Consider the following 20281-nt stretch of genomic DNA (forward strand, 5'->3'; position numbering starts at 1 on the left):
AGTAGCTCTCTGGCAGAGCCTGTGACCGTTCCCCAGTGTCCACCAGCTCCGCCACCTGCCGAGGTTCCTCTGCGTCAGATTGGGGCAAAGGGACTGGGGTCGGGCCAACGTGGGGAAGTGATGGAGTAAATCCCTTCCTGGCCCTAAATTCGTTATGCAGGATACACTGTGCCCCTCTTCCCTGCCTGGGTGACTCAAGGCCTTGTATTAAAGACAGACGAGGCTCACACACGTGAGCAAGAAGACGTGGGTGATTTCATGCCCGGTGGTAGAAGCTCCAGGGCTTATTTGTTCCAGGAACAGAGACTGGCCTATCCTAACTAGTAAAAGCACTAACTTGGAAAGTTTAAGTTTGTGTAACAGAGCCTCCCACTTTTTTTCTCTGAGTGCCCAGAGGAGTCAAGCATAGAATCTGGCCCAGAGTAAAATGAAGAAATGAAGGAAGAAATGAATTTATAAATGTTCGTTCACCAGTGCCATTGGCGACACCCTCGGGGGAAGAGCATTCTCCTGGCTGTGGCAGCACAGGCCTTGGTGAGGACTCACACCATATACTTTGGGGCTTAGCAAGAGCTCCTAATCCCAAGTCTGTGAGCAGAGAGCTCTGCTCCCCTGGGGAGGAGTCCCTGCCTCAGTGGGAGCTGGCTGCAGTGTGCGCCCATCTGTCCCCAGGAATTACATCACAAACATCCAACCGGAGCTGGAAATTACACGGCAAATAGTCAGCAGACACCAGGGATCTATTAGAATCTGAAGGAACACAGGACAAGGACTTAAACCAGCGATTTTTAGCACAGACTCCACAAAAGCTGTGAATCCACTCAGCTCCACGGCTACGAGGCTATGGCTGAACCCGGGAGGGTACTGTGAATGTGTACTCCGATATAAGCCGAAATAGAAGGTCAGGCAGAAGAAAGAACTCTGTGAAGAAAGCTCTGACCTCACCGATTCTGTGGCCAGAGGTAACACAGACAGGGAATAAAGTATTCATGGCAAGAAATTGCCTTCTAAGGAAAAAGATTCCCAGGTATTTTATGCCTTTATTTTATTTACATATTTACTTGTATGGTTTGTGAGGGAACGCATATTTAGAAGAATACATGCTACTCCTAATGAGCACCTACTGCTTACCAGGCCCTTCAATGCACCTTTTCTCACGTGAGCACCAGAAGGATTCACGTTTTACCATTGAGGAAGCTGATAAAAATGGAGTGACACGCTTAAGGTCTCCCAGCTGGAAGGTGGCCGAGCTGAGTTCTGACCCAAGTTGCTGTCTGACTCCTGAGCTCACATTCACTCTGCTGCGAGATGCCATCTCACAGGACAGCACCCCAGCATGCCCGGGTGTGCATCTGAGACATGAGCACCAGGAATCGTGTGGGCACATTCTGGGGCCGTCCGGTTAGAGGTGGTGGCACGGCCACATTAATGCTCACAAGGAGAACTCCAAGCTCCCTAAAGGTGAACCGCCCCGGCTTGCCGCCTCAGGTCCGGTTGCGCAGAAGCAGAGCCTGAGACAAGGATCCAAGCGCACGTGCTGCGTCTGCAGGCAGTCACTGAGGCTGGGCTCACAGGGCTCCCAGGGCTCCCGGGGAAGGGGGTCTAGGCAGGGCACCAGCGGCCACCACAGCTGGCACGAGAAGCTACTCTGTCAGGGAGGAAGACAGCCTTGACTTTAGACCCCTGAAGAACACCATCCTAGGAGTCCCTTCCTCTGATCTCTCCCCCAGGGGTTTTTGCTGCTTGAGCTGAGACACAGAGGTTTTCCTTTATTCTTCCAGGATCCAGCTAAAGCAGGTCGGCTAACACAAAGCAGTGCCAAAGGCTTGGGTTAAGAATAGGAAGGAAACACAAAGCGGACCATGACTGCAGGTAGCGGGATTCTGGTTGCTCGGGTTCCACGCCTACTCAACCACGTGGGACTCTGGAAGGGGACTGGACAGAGCCCCACCCTTTCTAGCTTCTGATCTCCCTCGGAGAGGTGAGCACTGCCATGGCCAGCAGCAAACCACGGGACACGCACGCTGGAACTGGACCTCCTGGGTTTGTGTCCCGCTGCACAACCTCAGGCAAGTTACTTCCTCTTTCTGTGTCTGCCTCCTCATCAGTGTAAAGGGGCAACCACAGTGCCTGACCCAGGAGGTGAGCTAGTCGATGTCAAGTGCTAAGTTCTAGGCACTGTGCTTCCGGCTTTACATGGTAACAACAGCAACTGAACAATTCCTATGATTGGGGTACTTTCCAAGTGTCTCCATGTATCAGTTCATTTCATCCTCACACCCACCCTATGAGGTTAGTGTGTTATCATTTCAACTATATAAACGCAGAAACCAAGACGTGGAGAGGTTACGAAAAATCCCCGAAGTCACGCAGGTGGAGTTTGGATTCAAACCAGTGTGCCTGACTCCAGAACCTTTCCCTCCCACTGCATGTTGCCTTGCGTGGGCTCATTGCATGCTCCCAACAATCTGGAGGTACAGGCATTGCTGTCCCTGTTATAAAAACAAGAAAACTGAGGGCCAAAAAGGGGCGAGTGATTCGACCAGAGTAATTTTCATTTGGTGGAGCTGAGACACCTACACTCAGGTCTACCCAATCCTGCTCTCTGCACTACACCTGTTCATGCCCTTCCTTCTCTTCCTCCTCCTCCTTGTCACCGTCATCGGTGGTGGCAGGATGACCACCCTCTGGGCAGCCATGGAAGGGCACAGGTGGATGAGAGGTCTGCATGCTCTGTAGCTTCTCCGTGGCACTTACCTTGCTGTGAGCACAGATGGCGGAGCCCAGGAGCTTCCAGGTGCCGCCCCTCCGGTCCATCCGCAGCATGCGCAGGATCTGCAGGAAGCGCAGGCTCCGCAGGGAGGTGGCCAGGACATTGCCCTGGTTTCCCACGGCAACCACGGGCACAGAGGCGATCAGCACAAAGATGTCTGGGGGAGAGGACAGAGAGAGTGGCAGGGAAGAGGGGAGAGAGGTCGAGCAAAGGCAATGGCATCATCGCAGGTGCTGTCCGCTGGCAGGTGGACACGTGCCACGCAGTGGGACGATCTAAGCACTGTGGCGTTGAATTTTGACACCCACCACATGTGGTAAGTGGGATTATTGTCCTGTAAGCGATGAGGAAGCAGAAGCTCTGAGCATGAGTGCCTTCCCACGGCCACACAGCCAGAAGTAGTTGAGTTGGACACAGGCCTGTCAAACTCCAGTGCGGGCTCTAAACCGCAGAGCAGCGATTTCCCAGGCTCCCTGGGTAGTAATTGGGATTCGCTCTCAGGTCGGGAGGGAATCTGGAGCTGCTCAGGCTGTGGAGGTGAAGCCTGAACCTCAGACACTGTTTTCCTAGGGAGTTCCCTTAAAAGCATCACCAGAAACAGGAACTTGAGTGCAGGTAATTTATAGAGAGATAATTGCAGGATGCAAAGTGATTGCAGAAGGAAAGAGAGGAGAAGAGCACAATGTAAGAGGTTGTTGTGAAGGTCACTGTTGAGTCTTTCGAGCTGTAGGCAGAACAACCCCCAAGATCACTTGTCTCAAAATTGGGAGGCTGGGGTATCTGTCCTTTCACTTTTGTCCCCTGCTGCAGGAGGGTCACCTCTGGGGGTATTAATGCCCCATAGTTCTGAGCGGCACTTGCCTAGTGGCCTCCCTAAGATTCAGAGAAGGCCTTGGAGTCGATTGTGGAAAGGAGCAAGGCCCACCCATGACGTGGGATGCTGGTATCAGAGGGTGGCATGAAAACGTCCACCACAGCCATGGATGGAGCCAGAGGAGGCCATGGGGATTAGACACCTTTCCAATGGCTAAGGAGGCCCCTGAAATCAGCAATCTGTTACAGAAGAGAGGGGAACTGGTCTCTGTCCCCTTCAGTGGCACCCAACACCTGTATCAATTATTGCCCCACTGTCCTGCAGAGGGTTAGCAATTAAAAAGGACCCCATGGCCAAGTAAATTTGGGGAAAACGCAATTAAACAGGTTTTTAAAATTAGCAGAGAAAAGCAACATTTCCCCCAAGGGTCACACTATGGGACAGGTGGAGCTATGTAGGGTGGAAAACACAGCAACATCTGGAAAGACACCAGCAAGGGTGGTGTGACACTGAGGACCAGCCTTGTCTCTCCAGGAAGGGCAGAGAGGGGCCCTGGAGCTCTGTGACTGCAGCCCATCCTGGGACAGTGGACCCCGCCTCATGGGGAACATGCCTGTCCTGGAGGGGTCCAGGTGCCACACCCCAGGATGTTCTCGAACTGGACAGGAATATTTTTAAATTTGGGTATAACCCATCACAAAGCCACCCCTCCACACATACACACACAGGACTCCTGCTCAGCACTGGATAGGTCACTCCAAGAAGAAAAAGAAGTCTTAATACCATTGCACTTGCAAAACACTTGGAAGGAAGAAAAGGAGAGAGGAAGGGAAGGAAAGTGGGGAGTAGATATTGAAAGAGGGCAAAGGAAGGGAGAAGAGAGAAATATGAAAAAATATAGTAAATAAAATTGTGTTCATGTACACACACACACATACACCACACACACACACACACACACACACACACACACACACACACACCCTACTTGCATTCAAAATTCTGAGAAAAAAACCAAAAGCCTCAGAAGTCCAACCTCAGCAGCAGGCGGTAGCAAGGCAGAGAGGTTTCAGCAGGGAGAAAGCAAGGCCACACAACCCCAGTTGCACAAAGAGAAGGCTGGCATTTGGGACAAATGATATGGTCCGGCCCTTCTCTGGACTGGCCGTCCACTCTTGAAGAACTGCATTCAGTCCTGCCAATCATTTTTCAAAAGGGGATTGAGCAATGAGCAGCATCTCAGTGGAGAGAGACTGTGGTGCTGAGAACATGTGATGCAAAGGAGAAGCTGTTAAGGACATTTTTCTTGGATAAAAGAACACTGCTGGAAGGGGAGGAGGAATGAAATGCCTAGCCTCAAACATCTGAAGAAAATCAGAGGAGTTAAGATAGGGATAAATACTTTGATAGGTAGTGAGCACCCTGTGACTAGAGGCATAGAAGCAGAGTCTGGGTGACCACTTAAAGGCTGCTGCAAGCAACTGGAGCATCAGACAGGAGGGCACGTTGGACTAAATGCCTTTGGATGACATTCTATGATCCTGTAACTTTATCCTTTATCCTATCCTCTAACTTTTTCCCAGGGATTTGAAGCTCCAAGACTCCTACCTGTCACTCACGGAGATTCTGTTCTGTCACTACAGGGATCGTAGCAGCATTTTCAGATGGGAACACATGGGCCCATACTGCACCAATAGGTCAGTGAGAGCTTCCACCTGCTCTACTATCAAAATGCCTGCCCCTGAATGGAGGGATTCCAGTGATGTCTCTCAAAGCAAACTACAGATCCAGACATAAGACCACACCTGGATGTTAGGATGGAATCTGCTGCTGACCGCAAAATCTGCTGCTGACTGGAAAATGACTCAGCTCTGTCAGCCTCAGTTTCCATCTCTGTAAAATGGGTATATCATGGTCCTATAGAAGTAAATTCTTAATGAGCAGTGGGGTCATGCCTGTCACCCCCACCCCAGCCAGTCTGGCAACGTGTGGCTAATTTTGATCGTCACAGTGACTGGGAGTGCTGCTAGCCTAGGGACCAGGGATGCTCAGCATCCTGCCACCTGCTGGCTCCTTCAGAACTCAAATGCCAAGAGTGATGCTCCCCCACTCCCCCAATTAAGAATCCCTGCCCGGTACAGTCATTATGAGCATAAGCCATGGAAGGAGGAATTTCAGCACCGGGAGGCTGCCGCTGTCCCTCTCATCCAGGCAGGGGCAGAGGCCAGGCTGGCCTCACAATGCCGGTGGCTTCCCAGAATAGCTGCTTAGAACCTCCTCAGAGGAGTAATGCACCGAAAGAAGGGAACTGAGGAGGCCCCCGGGCTGGGGGTCAGGGCTTACCCAACATGCACAGGGGCTTCCTGGCGAACTTCAGGCGTCCCCGCCAGCCTTTGTACCGGCAGCAGCAGCCGGCGGCCCAGATCCTCAAAGCAAACTCAGCCCCGAAGATGAAAATAGCAAACGTTTCCTGCGTGGAAAAGCACACAGAGAGGCCCTGATTAACTGGTCCCCGGTCGTCCAGAACGAGGGATTCCTGCCCTGAAGATCTGCAGAACTAGGTTGCTGCTGTCGCTGTGGTTGTTTCCTTGGTGGTGGTGGCCGGGGTGGGGAGGGGGAGGAACAGAACGGGTTGTTCACCTCCATTCAGTCTGGAGAGCTGTCTGCATTCTGAGGTGCTAACTGTCCCTAACACTGGTGAGCCCTGCAAAGTGATTACTCGTTCTTTTTTCTATGATTTTGTTCCAATGTATTACTTTTTTAAAAAGTCCCTTTCGTGTACAAAAAGGCCCTAGGAAGCACAGTTGGGTTGAAAAGAGAGGTATAAATGAAACGTAATCCATTACTTCCACCCAGCATCTGGGCCTTGGTGTTGCTAATTGCAGCTAACGGTTACTAAGCCTGGCTCCCAGGCCAGGCACCCCCCGAGTGTTTGATAATATTATCCTCATCTTGAATTTTGAGAGACTAAGGCATACAGTGGTTAAACAAAATTCTGAAGGCTATGGAATCGCAAAGCAGGGATCCCAGGCTCAGGTAGCTAGGCTGCAGAGCCCATGTCCTGAAGCACTCTGCCACGCCGCCTGCCTTCCCTCCTGCACCTCCCTTGATGGTCAAATACCCACACCTTCACCTCTCTCTCTTTCGTGACCTCCCTGGGACCCTGGAGGCATCGCTGCTCCACAGCAATCCCTGAAACCTAGCTCCTGGAACAGGATGGTTTGCAAGGATTCTCCAACTCAAGTCTGAGCTCTGAGTGGTGCGGCTGCAAACACTGCCCTCAGAAGGGACCTGCTGCCTCTGGAGTGGTGGATGGCATGACCACTGCTGCTCTGTGTACCCTAATTAGGGGGCTAGCATCCCTTCCCTGTGGACACTGGGGCCACACTCCATGCCATCACAGTCACCTTCAAAGCTGAGGCTGACTCCTAACCTAGCAAGGGCACAGTCATTCAAGAGCCCAGTTGACCAGTGCTGTCCTGGGGCTGTAGAAGGAGCAAGTCCTGCTTGGAGCCTCTAGGCAAGGTGCTGAGGCTGGGCCCAGCCCATGTCACCGTTTGCTCCTCACCTCACGTGACATTCTTTAGGCAAGGATGTGAGCAGAGTCAGGGTATGCTAGGTAACTTGCCCAAGAATTCTAAGGCTGCTTTCTCTTCACCACACCGCACAATGGAGAGCAGAGAGTGAAAACAGGTGAAGGACTTAGCTCTCAGTGAGAGCTTCCACCTGCTCTACTATCAAAATGCCTGCCCCTGGATGGAGGGATTCCAGTGATGCCTCTCAAAGCAAACTACAGATCAAGACATAAGACCACACATAAGACCCATTTTATGTAGAAATGGGATTCTGTACTTGGCCTTGAAGAGATCCTCAGAGTTTAGGGAGTAGGACACCAGGGAGAAAAAGTAGAGGCAGGTTTTAGAATGGAAACCGCCTTTGGGTTAACATCCGGAGGACTGGGATACATTTGAAAGTATGTGTTGGTTTTAACTTGACCTTGTTTATTTCCCTTATCTCTAGCATGGGATGGCAAATCCCTATCGGGTATGCCATTCCTCCCTCCATCTGTGCCCATGGCAGGCCTCACCAAGTAAGGGAGGCATTGCTTTCTCTTGAGCCTGGGCTTGGCTGGAGACCCAAGGGCAGCCTCCTTCTCGTGACTGGAAGTCTACCCAGGGGTGTTCGCCCCAGAGCGCAGCAGCGTGTGGGGTGGCCGTCCTACCAGTAGCAGCAGCCAGTCTCCAGAGACGGTCTCGTACTCCTTGAACGTGGTCAGGACAGCCAGAATCAAGCACCCCAGGACAATCAGGAACCTAGAGGAGAAGGAAGAAAGAGACTAAGAAACCTTTGAGGCTAAGACGGGGACAGGCGTCAGCCAGGATGAAGCTTCAACTTCCACTGAACATGGCTACATGCTGGATATGCTATCCCACTTAATCTTCCTGACAAACCTACCAGGCAGGTAGGAATTGCTGTCCCAGCTAAAGACAACAAGGTCAGAAAGGTTGAGCAATATGCATACTTTTACTTAACCAGCTAGTTAGTAGAACCAATTAGTTAGAATTCAAACTAGATCATCTTGTCCCAACCTGGGAGAGTTGTAGGATCCCCGAACAACCAAAAGTTAACACAAGTTTTGGTAAATCAGCAAGAATATAAGTAAATTAATAACATTCTTCCACATATAGAACTTTGATTTTAAAATATATGAAGATGTTTTCTTAATATGAAAAAAACACTAATTTACTCCAAAGATTGATAAATTCAGCAAAGGAGTCTGTTACCAAGTATGAATATTATTCCATTTTATAGTCAATGGCTACTGAAGGAAAGAACCTCTTTCAACTAAAGATCTTCAGAATTGTTTTTGAAATGCTAGAAAGAATAAGAACCACTGCACTGAAGGATTCTGAATGTTGGTCCTTTAAAATTCATGGAGAAGTCACCTGGTTCATGCCTCTGCCACAGACAGGAGCACACTGCAAATAATTATTTAAGATTTTTGTCTTTATAAACTCTGTGGGGTGTGTGTGCATATGTGTGTTTGTGTCTCCGAGAGAGAGAGAGAAAGAGAGAGAGAGAGAGAAAGAGAGAGAGAGAGACCATGCCTCACTGTTTCAGCAAAGAAAAATGGTTCTCCCTCTTGGTGGAGAGTCTTTGGTTCGATGATGGTCAATATGAGGTTCTCTGGGTGTCTATGAGGGAATTTACAAGGCAGGGTCCATGAACGAAGTTTGGCAGCACATACACCAAGCTTTCCTACTCCAGGTAATCTCGCTTTCTGTCCTACTAAGTTCTAGCCATGCTGTTTTGGCTTTTGTCCATTCATTCATTCAATATTTATGCAGCAGACTCTGGAGACACAGAGCTGGAGTTCAACGATGAGTAAGCTAGATTGCGCTCATGAGCTCACAGTCCAAACGGAAAGCTGTCTCATCATGTGATGGTAAAACCATGACATAAGGAGGATGGAAATATCTGCTCTTGCCTTGGCTGCCACCCAAGTCCTGGCCCTGATCCTTAGGGATCCTGATCACATTTTCTGGCCAATAAACTGGCTGATCTGCAGGCCTGAATCTTTGTATTTCCAACCCTGCCTAGGAAGCTACACAAGATTCCCACCTCCCTCATGTGTTTGGCCATTTTATTTGAAATTCATGATTCTGACTCATGACTGGAATCTTCGTACCCTGAGTCCCAAATCTTTGGTGAGGATGATGATAATGGTGATGACGATGATGATGGTCACAACATCAGCAAATCTCACCATTACTGTTTTGTGAGCATCTACCACTTGCCACTTTATACATCCTCACGACAACCTCCCGTGTTAGGTATAATCGTTCCCTTTTTGGATATGAAGAAATTCGTAAGAAGGAATCATTGCCATCAGGGTCATTGCGTTGTCAGCAAAATGACCACAGAGTTTGGAGTCCAAAGACGTGGGCTCAGGAGGAGGCCCTGGCGTTCTCTATGTGATTTTGAGCAGCACATGGAGCTGGGGCGCCCCAGTCATCTCATCTGTAGAATGGGAGTAAGGAACCTGTCTAGAGCTCATAACTATTGCAAGGACCATGGAAATGACGGATGTGGGAAAGTGTTTGGTCACCTGTTTAGGGTCATGGTGCTCTCACAGACACATGCTCAACGCTGGCCAGCCAGGCCTGGGGAACACGCACGGAACTTAATCGCTCTCGTAGGTTTCTGCAAGTCCACACTCTAGTTCTCTCAAGACATTATTTTATTCATTCATAGGCTCTGTAGCTAATACCTGGATTAGAATTTCCTTCCTCCTCTTATAATCTGTCTGTTTTTAGGCAAATTATGCAACTTCTCAGTATCTTGGTTTCCTTCTGTATAAAGTGAATCCAATGAAAGTGCCCATATTCTCAATTACCCTCTGATATAATCCAAGTCAGGTCTAGGAGAGTGCCTGTCAGATAGTGAGGCTTCAGTGAGAGTTGGCTATTGCTTTATTGTGATTTAATTTCCATTTATTGGGTACCTCTTTTGTCCCAGATGTAGTACTGGTTTTAAGGCTACAAATATGAATAAAATCTATTGCTCATTTCTAAGGACCCCTTAGTTCAATCGAGAAAACAGAGGACAAATAATTACAGGAGAGTGTGTTCAAGGTCATGATTCAAGTGTTCACCCCATGCTTTGAGGGCACAGGGTTGGAAGCACCCAGAAGGGCTGTGGCCGAGAGGTAGGAAGGATTTCTAAGCTTAGCTACTGGGTCATTCACCATTTTATGTGTGTTGACCTGGGCTATAGCTCCCTAGGCATTGTGAACAACATGTGCAAGTGCAAAGAATACTAAGTTCAGGGACACAGAACCCAGTTTGATCTTCTCCCTCAGTAAAGGGTGCGGGCCTTTTATGATCTGGCCTTGCCCTCTTCACAGCCTCATCATCTCTCACTGCTCCCCTATTCCCAGGCCGGTCTCAGGAATGACAGCATTTCTTCAGATTCTCTGAGCCCATGTGCCATCTGTCTCGATGCTCCTCTTCCCTGCCTGCCCCTACCATGCCCCCCACTGTCCTCCTGCTAATGCTTTGGCAGCATCACTCATGCTTTGCTCTAGAGCCTTCCCAGACCCCAGCTGCTCTCTGCAGCCTCCCCTGTGTGGTCCCTTCCCTGGGATCCCATGGCACCCTGATGCATTCCTACTCCAGCACTGATTATAACCTGTTATCGTTTTGTAATGGTTTGCCTGCATTGGGTGCTAACTAAAACATGCTATGCTAATGCCTGGCACTGGGATTCCTCTTAGGGAGGGAACTGTCTTTGTCTAGTGAAATATTTTATTGATCCTGTTGTGCTGGAAGTTGCAACCCTAAAGATATGAGGCTACTGAACCACTTAACAAGAAAAATTAACCAGAAATTGGAGATGGGGTTGATGTTGAGGGCCAGGAATGACAAACAAAAAGAAGAGGATGTGGCCTAGCCACATTCTGAAGGATTTTTAAGACCGAGATTGTCTAAAATTTTAAGTTCTTTGTCCTACAGTGCAAGCCGTCAACCACAGCCTGTGAGTGGCTTTGTCTTTAGCTGACATTAAACATGGAGCTGTAGCCCATGGCTGGGTCAATCCTGACTAATTTGGGAGGAACAGGATCCCTTAGCCAGACTCAGACACTTTACTCAGCTTCCTGTACTTGAGCTGTATGTAAATCTTGGGAAGATTCTACAAGGTGTGTGTGTGGTGGGCATGCCCTCAAGTGATCCCCAGTGAGTCATGTTCTTGTATAATTGCCTCTCCTGAGTACAAGCAGAAACTGTGACTGGGTTCTAACAATAGAATATGGCAACAGTGATGGGCTGTCACTCCTCAGCTTAAGTTTTGCTATATGGCAAAGGCAATGGGATAGTCACATTTGTGATATGTTACGTTACATAAGACTCTGTCCTCACAGACTGGAGCGGGAGATTCTTCTGCTGAGCCTTGCAGTGAGCTGCTGTGTTTTGAAGGGCCTGTGAGAGCTGTGTGGCAAGGAACCATGGTGGCTTCTGGGACGTGGGAGCAGTCCCCAGCTGACGACCAGCATGAAAGTGGAACCTGTCCTAGAACTGTGAGGACCAACAATCATGTGAGCTTGGAATGCGGCCCAAAGCACCAGAATGGAACACAGTCTGGCCAACATCTTGATTGCTGTTTTGCGGGACCCTGAGCAGAGGACCCAGTTAAGCTGTGTCCAGACTCCTAACCTATGTAAACTGTGAAATTAAAAAAAAAAAAGTGTTATTATAATCCACTAAGTTAGCGGCAATTTGTTACACAGCAATAGAAAACCGGTACAGTGTGGAATGGGAATCTGCACCAAGTGCACCCAACTTTTACAGAGTGGGGTACCCCACGTGACGTCCGAGCTGCATTTGTGGGTTAGTCTATCAGACTCCACCCCCTTGAGACCAGAGATGGTGTTTTGTTCCTCTCTGTGTTCCAGTGACTAGCTCACAGCCTAGACCTCAGTAAGGATGGGTAAGTGTTTGGAGAATGGATAAGAACAATTTCAGAGATTATCAATTGTCCTGTTGTTGAAATTAAAAGCAAGGGCTATAAGGTGGTTCTGGAGAGACACTCCAGAGTACCATATGAAGGGTTTTTTGGGTCAAATGAAGAGTTTGAACTTTATTTTGCAGATCTTTAAAAACGTGTGTGTGTGTGTGTGTGTGTGTGTGTGTGTGTGTGTGTATCTCCACATCGATATCTATATCTATACCTATATCTATGTCTGTATCTATATCCCAAAACAGCTAACAGGAGAGTAAATACTCAGGAAGTTGTTGTCATGGGCTGACAAGAGAGGATGAGGGCTGAACTGGAGAGATGAGAAGAGTCCTGTGAGAGAGAACCTCCTGGTGGTCCCAGAAGGATTTGTGACTAATGGGAGACGGAGGCTGAGCAAGAGGAACAGGGGTGGGGGAGGGGCGGACACCGTGCTGTTCACAGGCATCAGCAGGGCTACAAAGACAAAGCTACGTGTGGACCTGCTAAATTTGAGGTCCAAGTGGAAATCTCCATTAGGCCGACTGAAATCTAAGTATAAGGTTTAGAAGAGAGGTCAGGGCTGAAGACCTAACTCCCTTTCAGCTCTAATAGTCTGATTTTAGAGCCAGGGGATAATTCAGTTTTAACCAACCACCAAAATGCAGTTTCAGCCTGGTACACATCTGCATGGAGCATGCAGAACCCAGCTTCGGCCAGCAGGGGGCGGCAAATGCCTGGCGTAGCTCTGCACTTTCCCACGCCTCACCAGCAACCTCGGGAGTCTACGTTCTGAGATTGGAGAACAATCATTAACTTGCAAAGCTAAAACCAACAAGGAAGCCCCCTTTAACCTGAGAAAGGGAAACATTCCTTAGTTTCTTGCATATTTCGATTTACCCTTAAAGCATGAACTGAGACCTCCTCGCCGATGGAAGCCAGATGTGTCACTGGACACTGAAGAGCTGCTAGCTTGGGCTCCCCTTCTCCTCCTGGTCTGTCTTCCTCTCTCTCCATGACTCACCAGTCATTCCTTCTCTTCTTTCTCTTTTGTCTTTGTCACTAGGCTTCCTTCTCTAAAACCTTGACTGTCTCCTGCACTCTCTTCTTGCCCTGCTTCTCCTCTCCTTCTCCCCCTTCCTTTCCTTCACTGTTCCTCTCCCCTGCTCTCCCTCCTTCCTCTGCTCCTTGCCTCCCACTTCTCCCTCCCTACCATGACCTGTGGGAGTGAGCCCGGGTTCGTGACCAGGAGCTTGGGGAGAGCCAACAGCAGCCTTCTGTCTGCAGCGTCACAGCTGTCTTTACAAATGAATCCAGTCAGGGCTGATAGTCTGGAACACACCCTCAGTCGGCCACCATCTCCTACACGCTTCTACCCTCAGCATTCTTTCCTCACCCTCTGCCATTTTCCAACAAAGCTGGGGTAGGGGAGGGTGGGAAGGAGTTGACACAGAAAGGCCACTCTGTCGTTGCACCTGGTTCTAACACGTAAGGTGCAGGGCGCTTGGGACAAGAACCAGTGCATCCTGTCCAGGCCCCCTCGCTACCAACCCTCTGTCGGGCAGCAGACAAGGGAGGCGCAGCAGCTTCTGCAGAAGCAGATGTGAGGATGACCACAGTGGTACCAGGAATCCTACCCACCTCTCCTCGCCCATGCCAGGCATCCCTTTGTAGGCAACAAAGCTGGGCCCACTGGAAATAAGAGGGGAGGTTTAACAGCCAAACGTCCCCTCACAAGGCAAAACAACTAGGGTGAAAGCTTCAGCATTGACCTAGTGATTTCTTTTGCACATCATTTTCTCTTGTACTCCTGAGAGCAACACTGCAAGGCAAGTGCATTGTCATTGCTCTGTATCTCTATTTTGCAGATGGGGGACTGAGTCTCCAGCTTGGGTAGCAGGGTCACAGTGGGGGTGAAGGGTCAGACCCTGTGCTGGGAGCCAGCAATGGGGCTTTGGATGAGAATCTGCAGAGAACGGGGTGTGGTCAGAGCCAGTCGCAGAGCAGGGAGAGCAGTCACCGCTCCCAGTTCAGCTGTGAGAGGACAATTTCTTCCCTTCTCTTCTTCTAGAGTCCCAGGCTTGGGGGAGAAAATCTCAGGACTATTTCTGGGTAGTTTCCAGAGATCCCTGCTGGCTCCTGCCCTAATTACAGCTGTTCAGAGGCAGCTTCCCAAGCTCCTGTAGTCTTCAAAATGTCCTAGACACAGGGAGGAAGGCAGCTCCTGACCCAGCCAGAGTCTCCTTCTTAGAATCCTTGTCTGTCTGCCATTAAACAGGAATGTGTAGAAACAGTCTTTCTAGCCGGGTGAAACCAGAACTGAAGTCTCTAAAAGAGCAGGTGTTGCTGACAGCTACTTAGCTGCACCTGTCTGAATCCTCAGCTACCACCACTGGTCCTTGCTCTTGAGCAGAAGACACAACACGAAAAGGCAGTGACCAACCTCAGATTACACCAGCAGCCTACTCATCCTCAACTGAAATGCCTCAGAAGTAAAATATCCACTGTGTGCCAGGGATTTCTTTATTTCCTATTAGTCAGCTCCAAAAAGGATGTTTGAGTGATCTCCTAATGAGTTGCTCCATTCTCTTAGAACAGGGTTGGCAAATCATTTTTATTTTGCAAACTCACTATGATGGATCAGTCAAGGAATGCTGTGTTGAAAAGAATTCAGATTGTAGCCAAGTTAACTGGGGAGAAATGCTACTATCAATTAGTGAGGTCCATCACAGGTATAGAAAAAGACCAAAACCTTGCTATCCCCCTGGGAACCCAGACATGAGAGCATAACTCACAGCTAAAATAATTTTTCTAATGCTTCTTTTTCCTGATTTGACTCATGCCAACCTCTTCCCAAACTTCCATTAACTGGAACTTTCAAGGGATCTTAAGAAGGATTTATTCTTATTCCTTTATCTTACAGAAGGGAAATTTGTACACCAGAGTTCTGAGTGATTTTCCCAGTGCTACAGAATAACTCCTTGCAGAGCTTGGATGAGGACCCTGGCTGCCCAGCTCGAGCCTGGTACATCTTCCACTACACCACTCTCTGTTTTGTTTTTGGTAAATTGAAAAGTGAACCTTTATAGACATGTCTGCTATTCTTTTTGCTGGTTACAATCCATTCCCTTCTGCTAAGTCCTGCCAATGTCAGGGCAAAAGGTGAAACACTACACACCAGGGTCATTCAGGGAATTTAAATAAAACTGAGGTGTTCACCTTTCCTTTTTAGAGCTAACTATTTTTCCTTATCTGGCATTCATCCATTCTCCCCAAATATGTGTTGTGCCTATTTACCTGTGAGGTGCATAACAGCTACAAACCATGTCATCAGATGTCAGGGACTTACAATACAGACAAAAAAAAGTACAAAGAATAATTCTGAAATCATTCAAAATGATTCCATCTCTTAACATGATCTTAAACATTGAAAAGCTTACAGCTAGAAGAGCGTGGGAAGCAAATAAAACCCTGTGTAGTAAGGTTGCATTCCAGGGTCAGCAAAGTGACACATAGCTGAGCCAGGCAGACATCTGCATGAAGGCCCCATGGAGGGCCTTCTGTGCTACTTCACAGTCTGAGCTGGGGAGAGGCAGCAAGAGCAGCAGGTGAAGAAAAGAGAGCCACAGGAGAGGATGTTGGGAAAGGGTGGCCTACACCACTTCCTCCCCTGCCTCCATTCCACCCTCTACACACCTGCCAGTATCATTTTTTAAAGCAGAGATATCTAATTATACCAACCCCCTGTTTAAACACAGCTGTGGTTTCCTCATTCAATAAAGGGTAAAGTTCCAACTCTTCAGTAAGGTAAACCTGGTTCTCCAACATTAGATCATGTCATGAAAGAAAGGATAAAAAGCATGATCCAACCGTATGCTGTCTACAAGAGACTCACTTTAGTTCCAAAGACATAAATAGGTTGATAGTGAAAAGATAGAAAATGGTAGTCCACGCAAATAGTAGCCAAAGTAGAACTGGGGTGGCAATAATAATATCAGACTTTAAAATAGACTTTAAGACAAAAATTTTTATAAGAGACAAAGGGGGCAATATATATTGATAATAGGGTCAATCCATTAAGAAGGTTTAACAATTAGAAACATATGCACACCCAACAGCAGAGCTCTGATATATATTAGGCATCTTTTCTAGGCTCATCTCTTCATCCTTTTGTCCCCCAGTCACACCAAACTTGCAACTTAATCAAGACACATTAGGCCCTTTCAAATTCTGTTCTCTCCCGTTCACATGCTTTCGTCCACTCACCCAACTGACACTTCCCTTTTCCTCTTTAAGGCTCAGCTCAAATGTCACGTCCTCTATTAAGTCTTTCTTCATTAATTTGTTCATTCAACAAAATGTTTACTGACCATTTATTATATGCCAGGAGTTAGGAACAGACAGTCTTTGTCTCCCAAGAGCTAAGGGCCCATCCTCTCTTGTTCCCCAAGCAATAGCAGGAAAATCCTTCTGTGCATTCAGTGAGGATTTTGTTCTTACCTTCTCATAGAATTCATCCACTTCTTGACATGCATTTACCCTCTAGGCCCTGGGTATTCAACCATGAACAGAGCCTATCATACCCAGATTGCACCTCTTGCATCTGTGTTCTCTAATAGGCCAATATGGAGAAGCAGGGAAGATACAATTTTCCTCTTGGGATCACAGTGCCCAGCCCAAAGGATTGGCTAAAGAAGCTACCTGTCTCAGTTCTACTTCCAGCTCTGCTGTTTACCCGCTGAGAGGGCTGGAGAAGTTCTTTCCTCTCCCCAGGTCTCAGTGTCTATATCTGTGAAATGAAGGAATCAAAGCAGATGGTCCCAAAGGCCCTTCAGGGATGTTATTGTGGGTTCAAGCTTTCATCCAGTGACCTGGGTGGGAAGGTCTGGAAGGACTTTCAAAGACGAATAGACTTGAGTTCAGATCTCAGCTCTTCCACTTACCACCTCATCTGTAAATAGGAATGAGAATAGCTCCTAATTCAGTGATTTTATGAAAAGTAGATTTGACAGTGCTCATAGACTACACAGCACCATGCTCTGCACAGAACGTAGGCCTAATGTGTATTAACTATTGTACAAGTGAATTTTAGCTCAGGTGGGTCAGAAAAGTGACCCATGTGACTGATGGAATTTTTTTGCCACTTTATCAGACCTGGGATTCCTTATTTAAAAATGGGTAAGTCCACTAAAAATTGGTAGAAGCCCTAGGAAGATGATGTCTCAGTTCCATCACACACTGCCCCATGCCCTGTCTATACCAGTCCAAGGCACCATTTGGCTATTTCTAAAGAGCTCCATCTTGCCAGTATTCTCAGCTCCATCCAATGTTCTCTAAGCATGCTGTATTTTTGGGGGGAAGGGAGGGGCGGGGAGGATGGAGGAGGCTTCTGCCTGGGACAGGTTCTCAGCTTTCTTCAGACCAAACAGCTCTGTTCAAAGCCTCTTTCCTATGCCACATTAACAATGTCATCAGCTGAAGCACATAAAAGTCCCATTAACATTGCCACCAACACCTTCTCCAGTACCCAGTCTTATTTGACACTTCCACATAAAAGCAATGCTGGTCAAGCTCTGGAAATTCACCATCTTTTCTCCTTATGGGATAGAGACAAGAGCCATTAGCTAGGTACTTCCAGCTCCCAGGATCCCTGGGCCCAGGTGAGTGAGCAGGCACAGTAGGAACCTAGGCCAAGGAAGTGGGGAGAATCAGCCCATTTCTGGAAGTTTTCTTTCTCTCTCTAGGACAAGCCATGTCTCTGATATATCCTGGGATGCTAAGGTCAGTCTGGGACATTCAACTCATCATTTGCAGCATGCCTCCCACGTGTCAGGCACTGTGCTAGGTACTGAGGTTCTGCCTTCTCTTGTAGACCACAAAGCCTCATTATTAACAAAGTAATCTCATTAGACATCCAAAATATTCATGCCAAGCTAGTAGGTACTACAAAGTGATGTAAGGATACATTTTAAGTGTGTTGCAAGTACCTACCATGTTCCCCTTATAAACCAGTGTCAAAAGAAAAAGAGAGTAAGGGTTTTGGAGTCTAGCTGTGGCAAGCAGACCCTAAGATGGGCCTCAGTGATCTTCACCTTTTTGTTATTCACACCCTTGGGTAATTCCCTCTGCTTAAATGTGGCTGGCACCTGTGCCTTGTTATCAGACAATGGAATACAATAAAGGTAATGGAATGTCACTTCTGTGATTAGTTTACAAATGATTTTGACTTCCATCTTGTTAGTAGACTTTCTTGCTGGCTTTACAAAACAATGTTTTTTTTAATTTTTAATTTTTTGTAGAAATGGGGTCTTACCATGTTGCCCAGGCTAGTCTGAAACTCCTGGCCTCAAGTGATCCTCCCGCCTCAGCCTCCCAAAATGCTGGCGCTACAGGCATGAGCTACTATGCCTGCTCTCTTGCTGGCTTTGAAGCAAACTGCCATGTTGGAGAAGACAGTGTGGTATGGAACTAAATGTGGGCTCCAGCTAACAAACACAAAAGACTGTTGAAAGAGACTCCTTCCTCAGTTTAGCCTTTGGATGAGACCACAGGTCTGGCTGATGCTGTAATTGTAGTCTTTTTGAGAAACACTGAACAGAAGACCCAGGTAAGCTGTGCCTGGACTCCTGATCCACAGAAAATGTAAAATAATGAATGTATGTTGTGTTAAGCTGCTATGTTTTATGGTAGTTGTTATGCAGTAATAGACAACTAGTTCACCATTTAGCAATCAGATGGTCTTGGGCAGGTTTATTTTTCCAAACTTGAGTTTCTTACCGATAAAACAAGAGTGAAACATCAAGGGATCTTTATTGTCTTAATATTCTTTATCCCAGCCTTTGCACTTAAGAGATTGCACAGGGCAGCAATAATTTTTGTAAACAAAAGACACTTCCCTAATGAACTCTCCATGCAAACATCCTTGATAATTTAACTATAAATTGCAGCCTATATCCAGGGCATGTCCTGGCTTTGCAGGCCAGTCTCTGCTTTACCATCAGGTTCAGCATTTAATGGTAAAATGTGAACCATTTGCAAAGTGAAAAGGCAAAGTTTACAAAAGATGCAGGATTTCACAGAGTTGATGGAAATGATGATGGAAAGCTGTTCTAAAAATAGTAGGGTCATTGACAAGAGAAAATGTTGCAGGAAAAATCAAAGACAAACCAACTGACAACTTTAAAGGATTAAAAACCTCATACAGTGCTCCCCCCAAAATGTTGGGAAAATAAAATGTGAAGTCATATTGCATTATACAGTTTTGGCATTAAGAAATGTACGTCCAAATTAACACTTGATTTAGTCTTTGTTCGTTCTAAAAATTAGAGACTAGTTGCAATTATAACTTAAATTTTATTAACTATGAGATACAATAAACACGTTTTTCTATTTCGATTACATTTTTTAGATAAAATACTAATAAGATATTTTTGTCTTACCTGTTTGGTACAAAGTACTGGTCCCCATTTTCAAAAGGTTCCCCTTAAGTACAGTTTTTACTGATTCCTATTAAGTGTGGAATAAAATGTATCCTCTAAACCTACCTCATGGGATAATCAAGTGATTTAAAAGACAATCATTTAAAAGTGTAAATATGTAAAAGTGCTTAGAATCCTGGCAAGTAGTGGGCACTTATCCAATGCTAGTTTCTTTCTTCTTTACTTCTCATATTATGCTCATAGAAAGTACTTGAAAATTGACTTAATAGCATGTAGAAAAAAAATAAATTGTCTTTAAAAACGTCCATGTTTTTGATATGGGGAAAGAAAATCATATCTATGAATAGCCATAGGGAAATCTATCTCTATTTCTATATCCATATTTATGTCTATATCCTATTCACATCAATCTATAAACGAATAGATATGTAAGGTAGATGCAGGTTTTGATCATCTAACCCAGGTGTTAGCAAACTATGGCCCTCTGCCTGTTTTCACAAAAAAATTTTTATTATACCACAGCCATATTTATTTGTTTACTTTTTGTCTATGGTTTCTTCTGTGGTGGAATAGCAGGCTTGAGTAGTTGCAACAGAGACAGAGCTGATAATATTTACTATCTGGCTCTTTAAGAAAAAGTTTGCCAACTCCTGATCTAAACTAAGAATCAAGGGCAATTTATTAATAATTCAATCACTACCACCTGAGGACATGTTACATGCCTAATACTGTATAAAAAAATCTTTAAAACTTAAAAGTAAG

General features: G+C 46.8%; 1 protein-coding gene across 1 annotated transcript in view; it reads right to left on the bottom strand.

Moving 5' to 3' along the window:
* KCNQ3 (potassium channel, voltage gated KQT-like subfamily Q, member 3) overlaps window positions 1-20281 on the bottom strand; it is a 308368-nt gene that overhangs the window by 43327 nt on the left and 244760 nt on the right. The window contains exons 2-4 of the mRNA XM_012647942.1: window positions 7810-7900; window positions 5931-6057; window positions 2758-2930 (exon numbers count right to left, since the gene is read on the bottom strand). Of these exons, the coding sequence (XP_012503396.1) occupies window positions 2758-2930; window positions 5931-6057; window positions 7810-7900 (391 nt within the window). The remainder of the gene's footprint in view (window positions 1-2757; window positions 2931-5930; window positions 6058-7809; window positions 7901-20281) is intronic.

The sequence above is a fragment of the Propithecus coquereli genome, unplaced genomic scaffold, assembly GCF_000956105.1.
Source record: "Propithecus coquereli isolate 6110/MARCELLA unplaced genomic scaffold, Pcoq_1.0 Scaffold28, whole genome shotgun sequence".
NCBI lineage: Eukaryota > Metazoa > Chordata > Mammalia > Primates > Indriidae > Propithecus > Propithecus coquereli.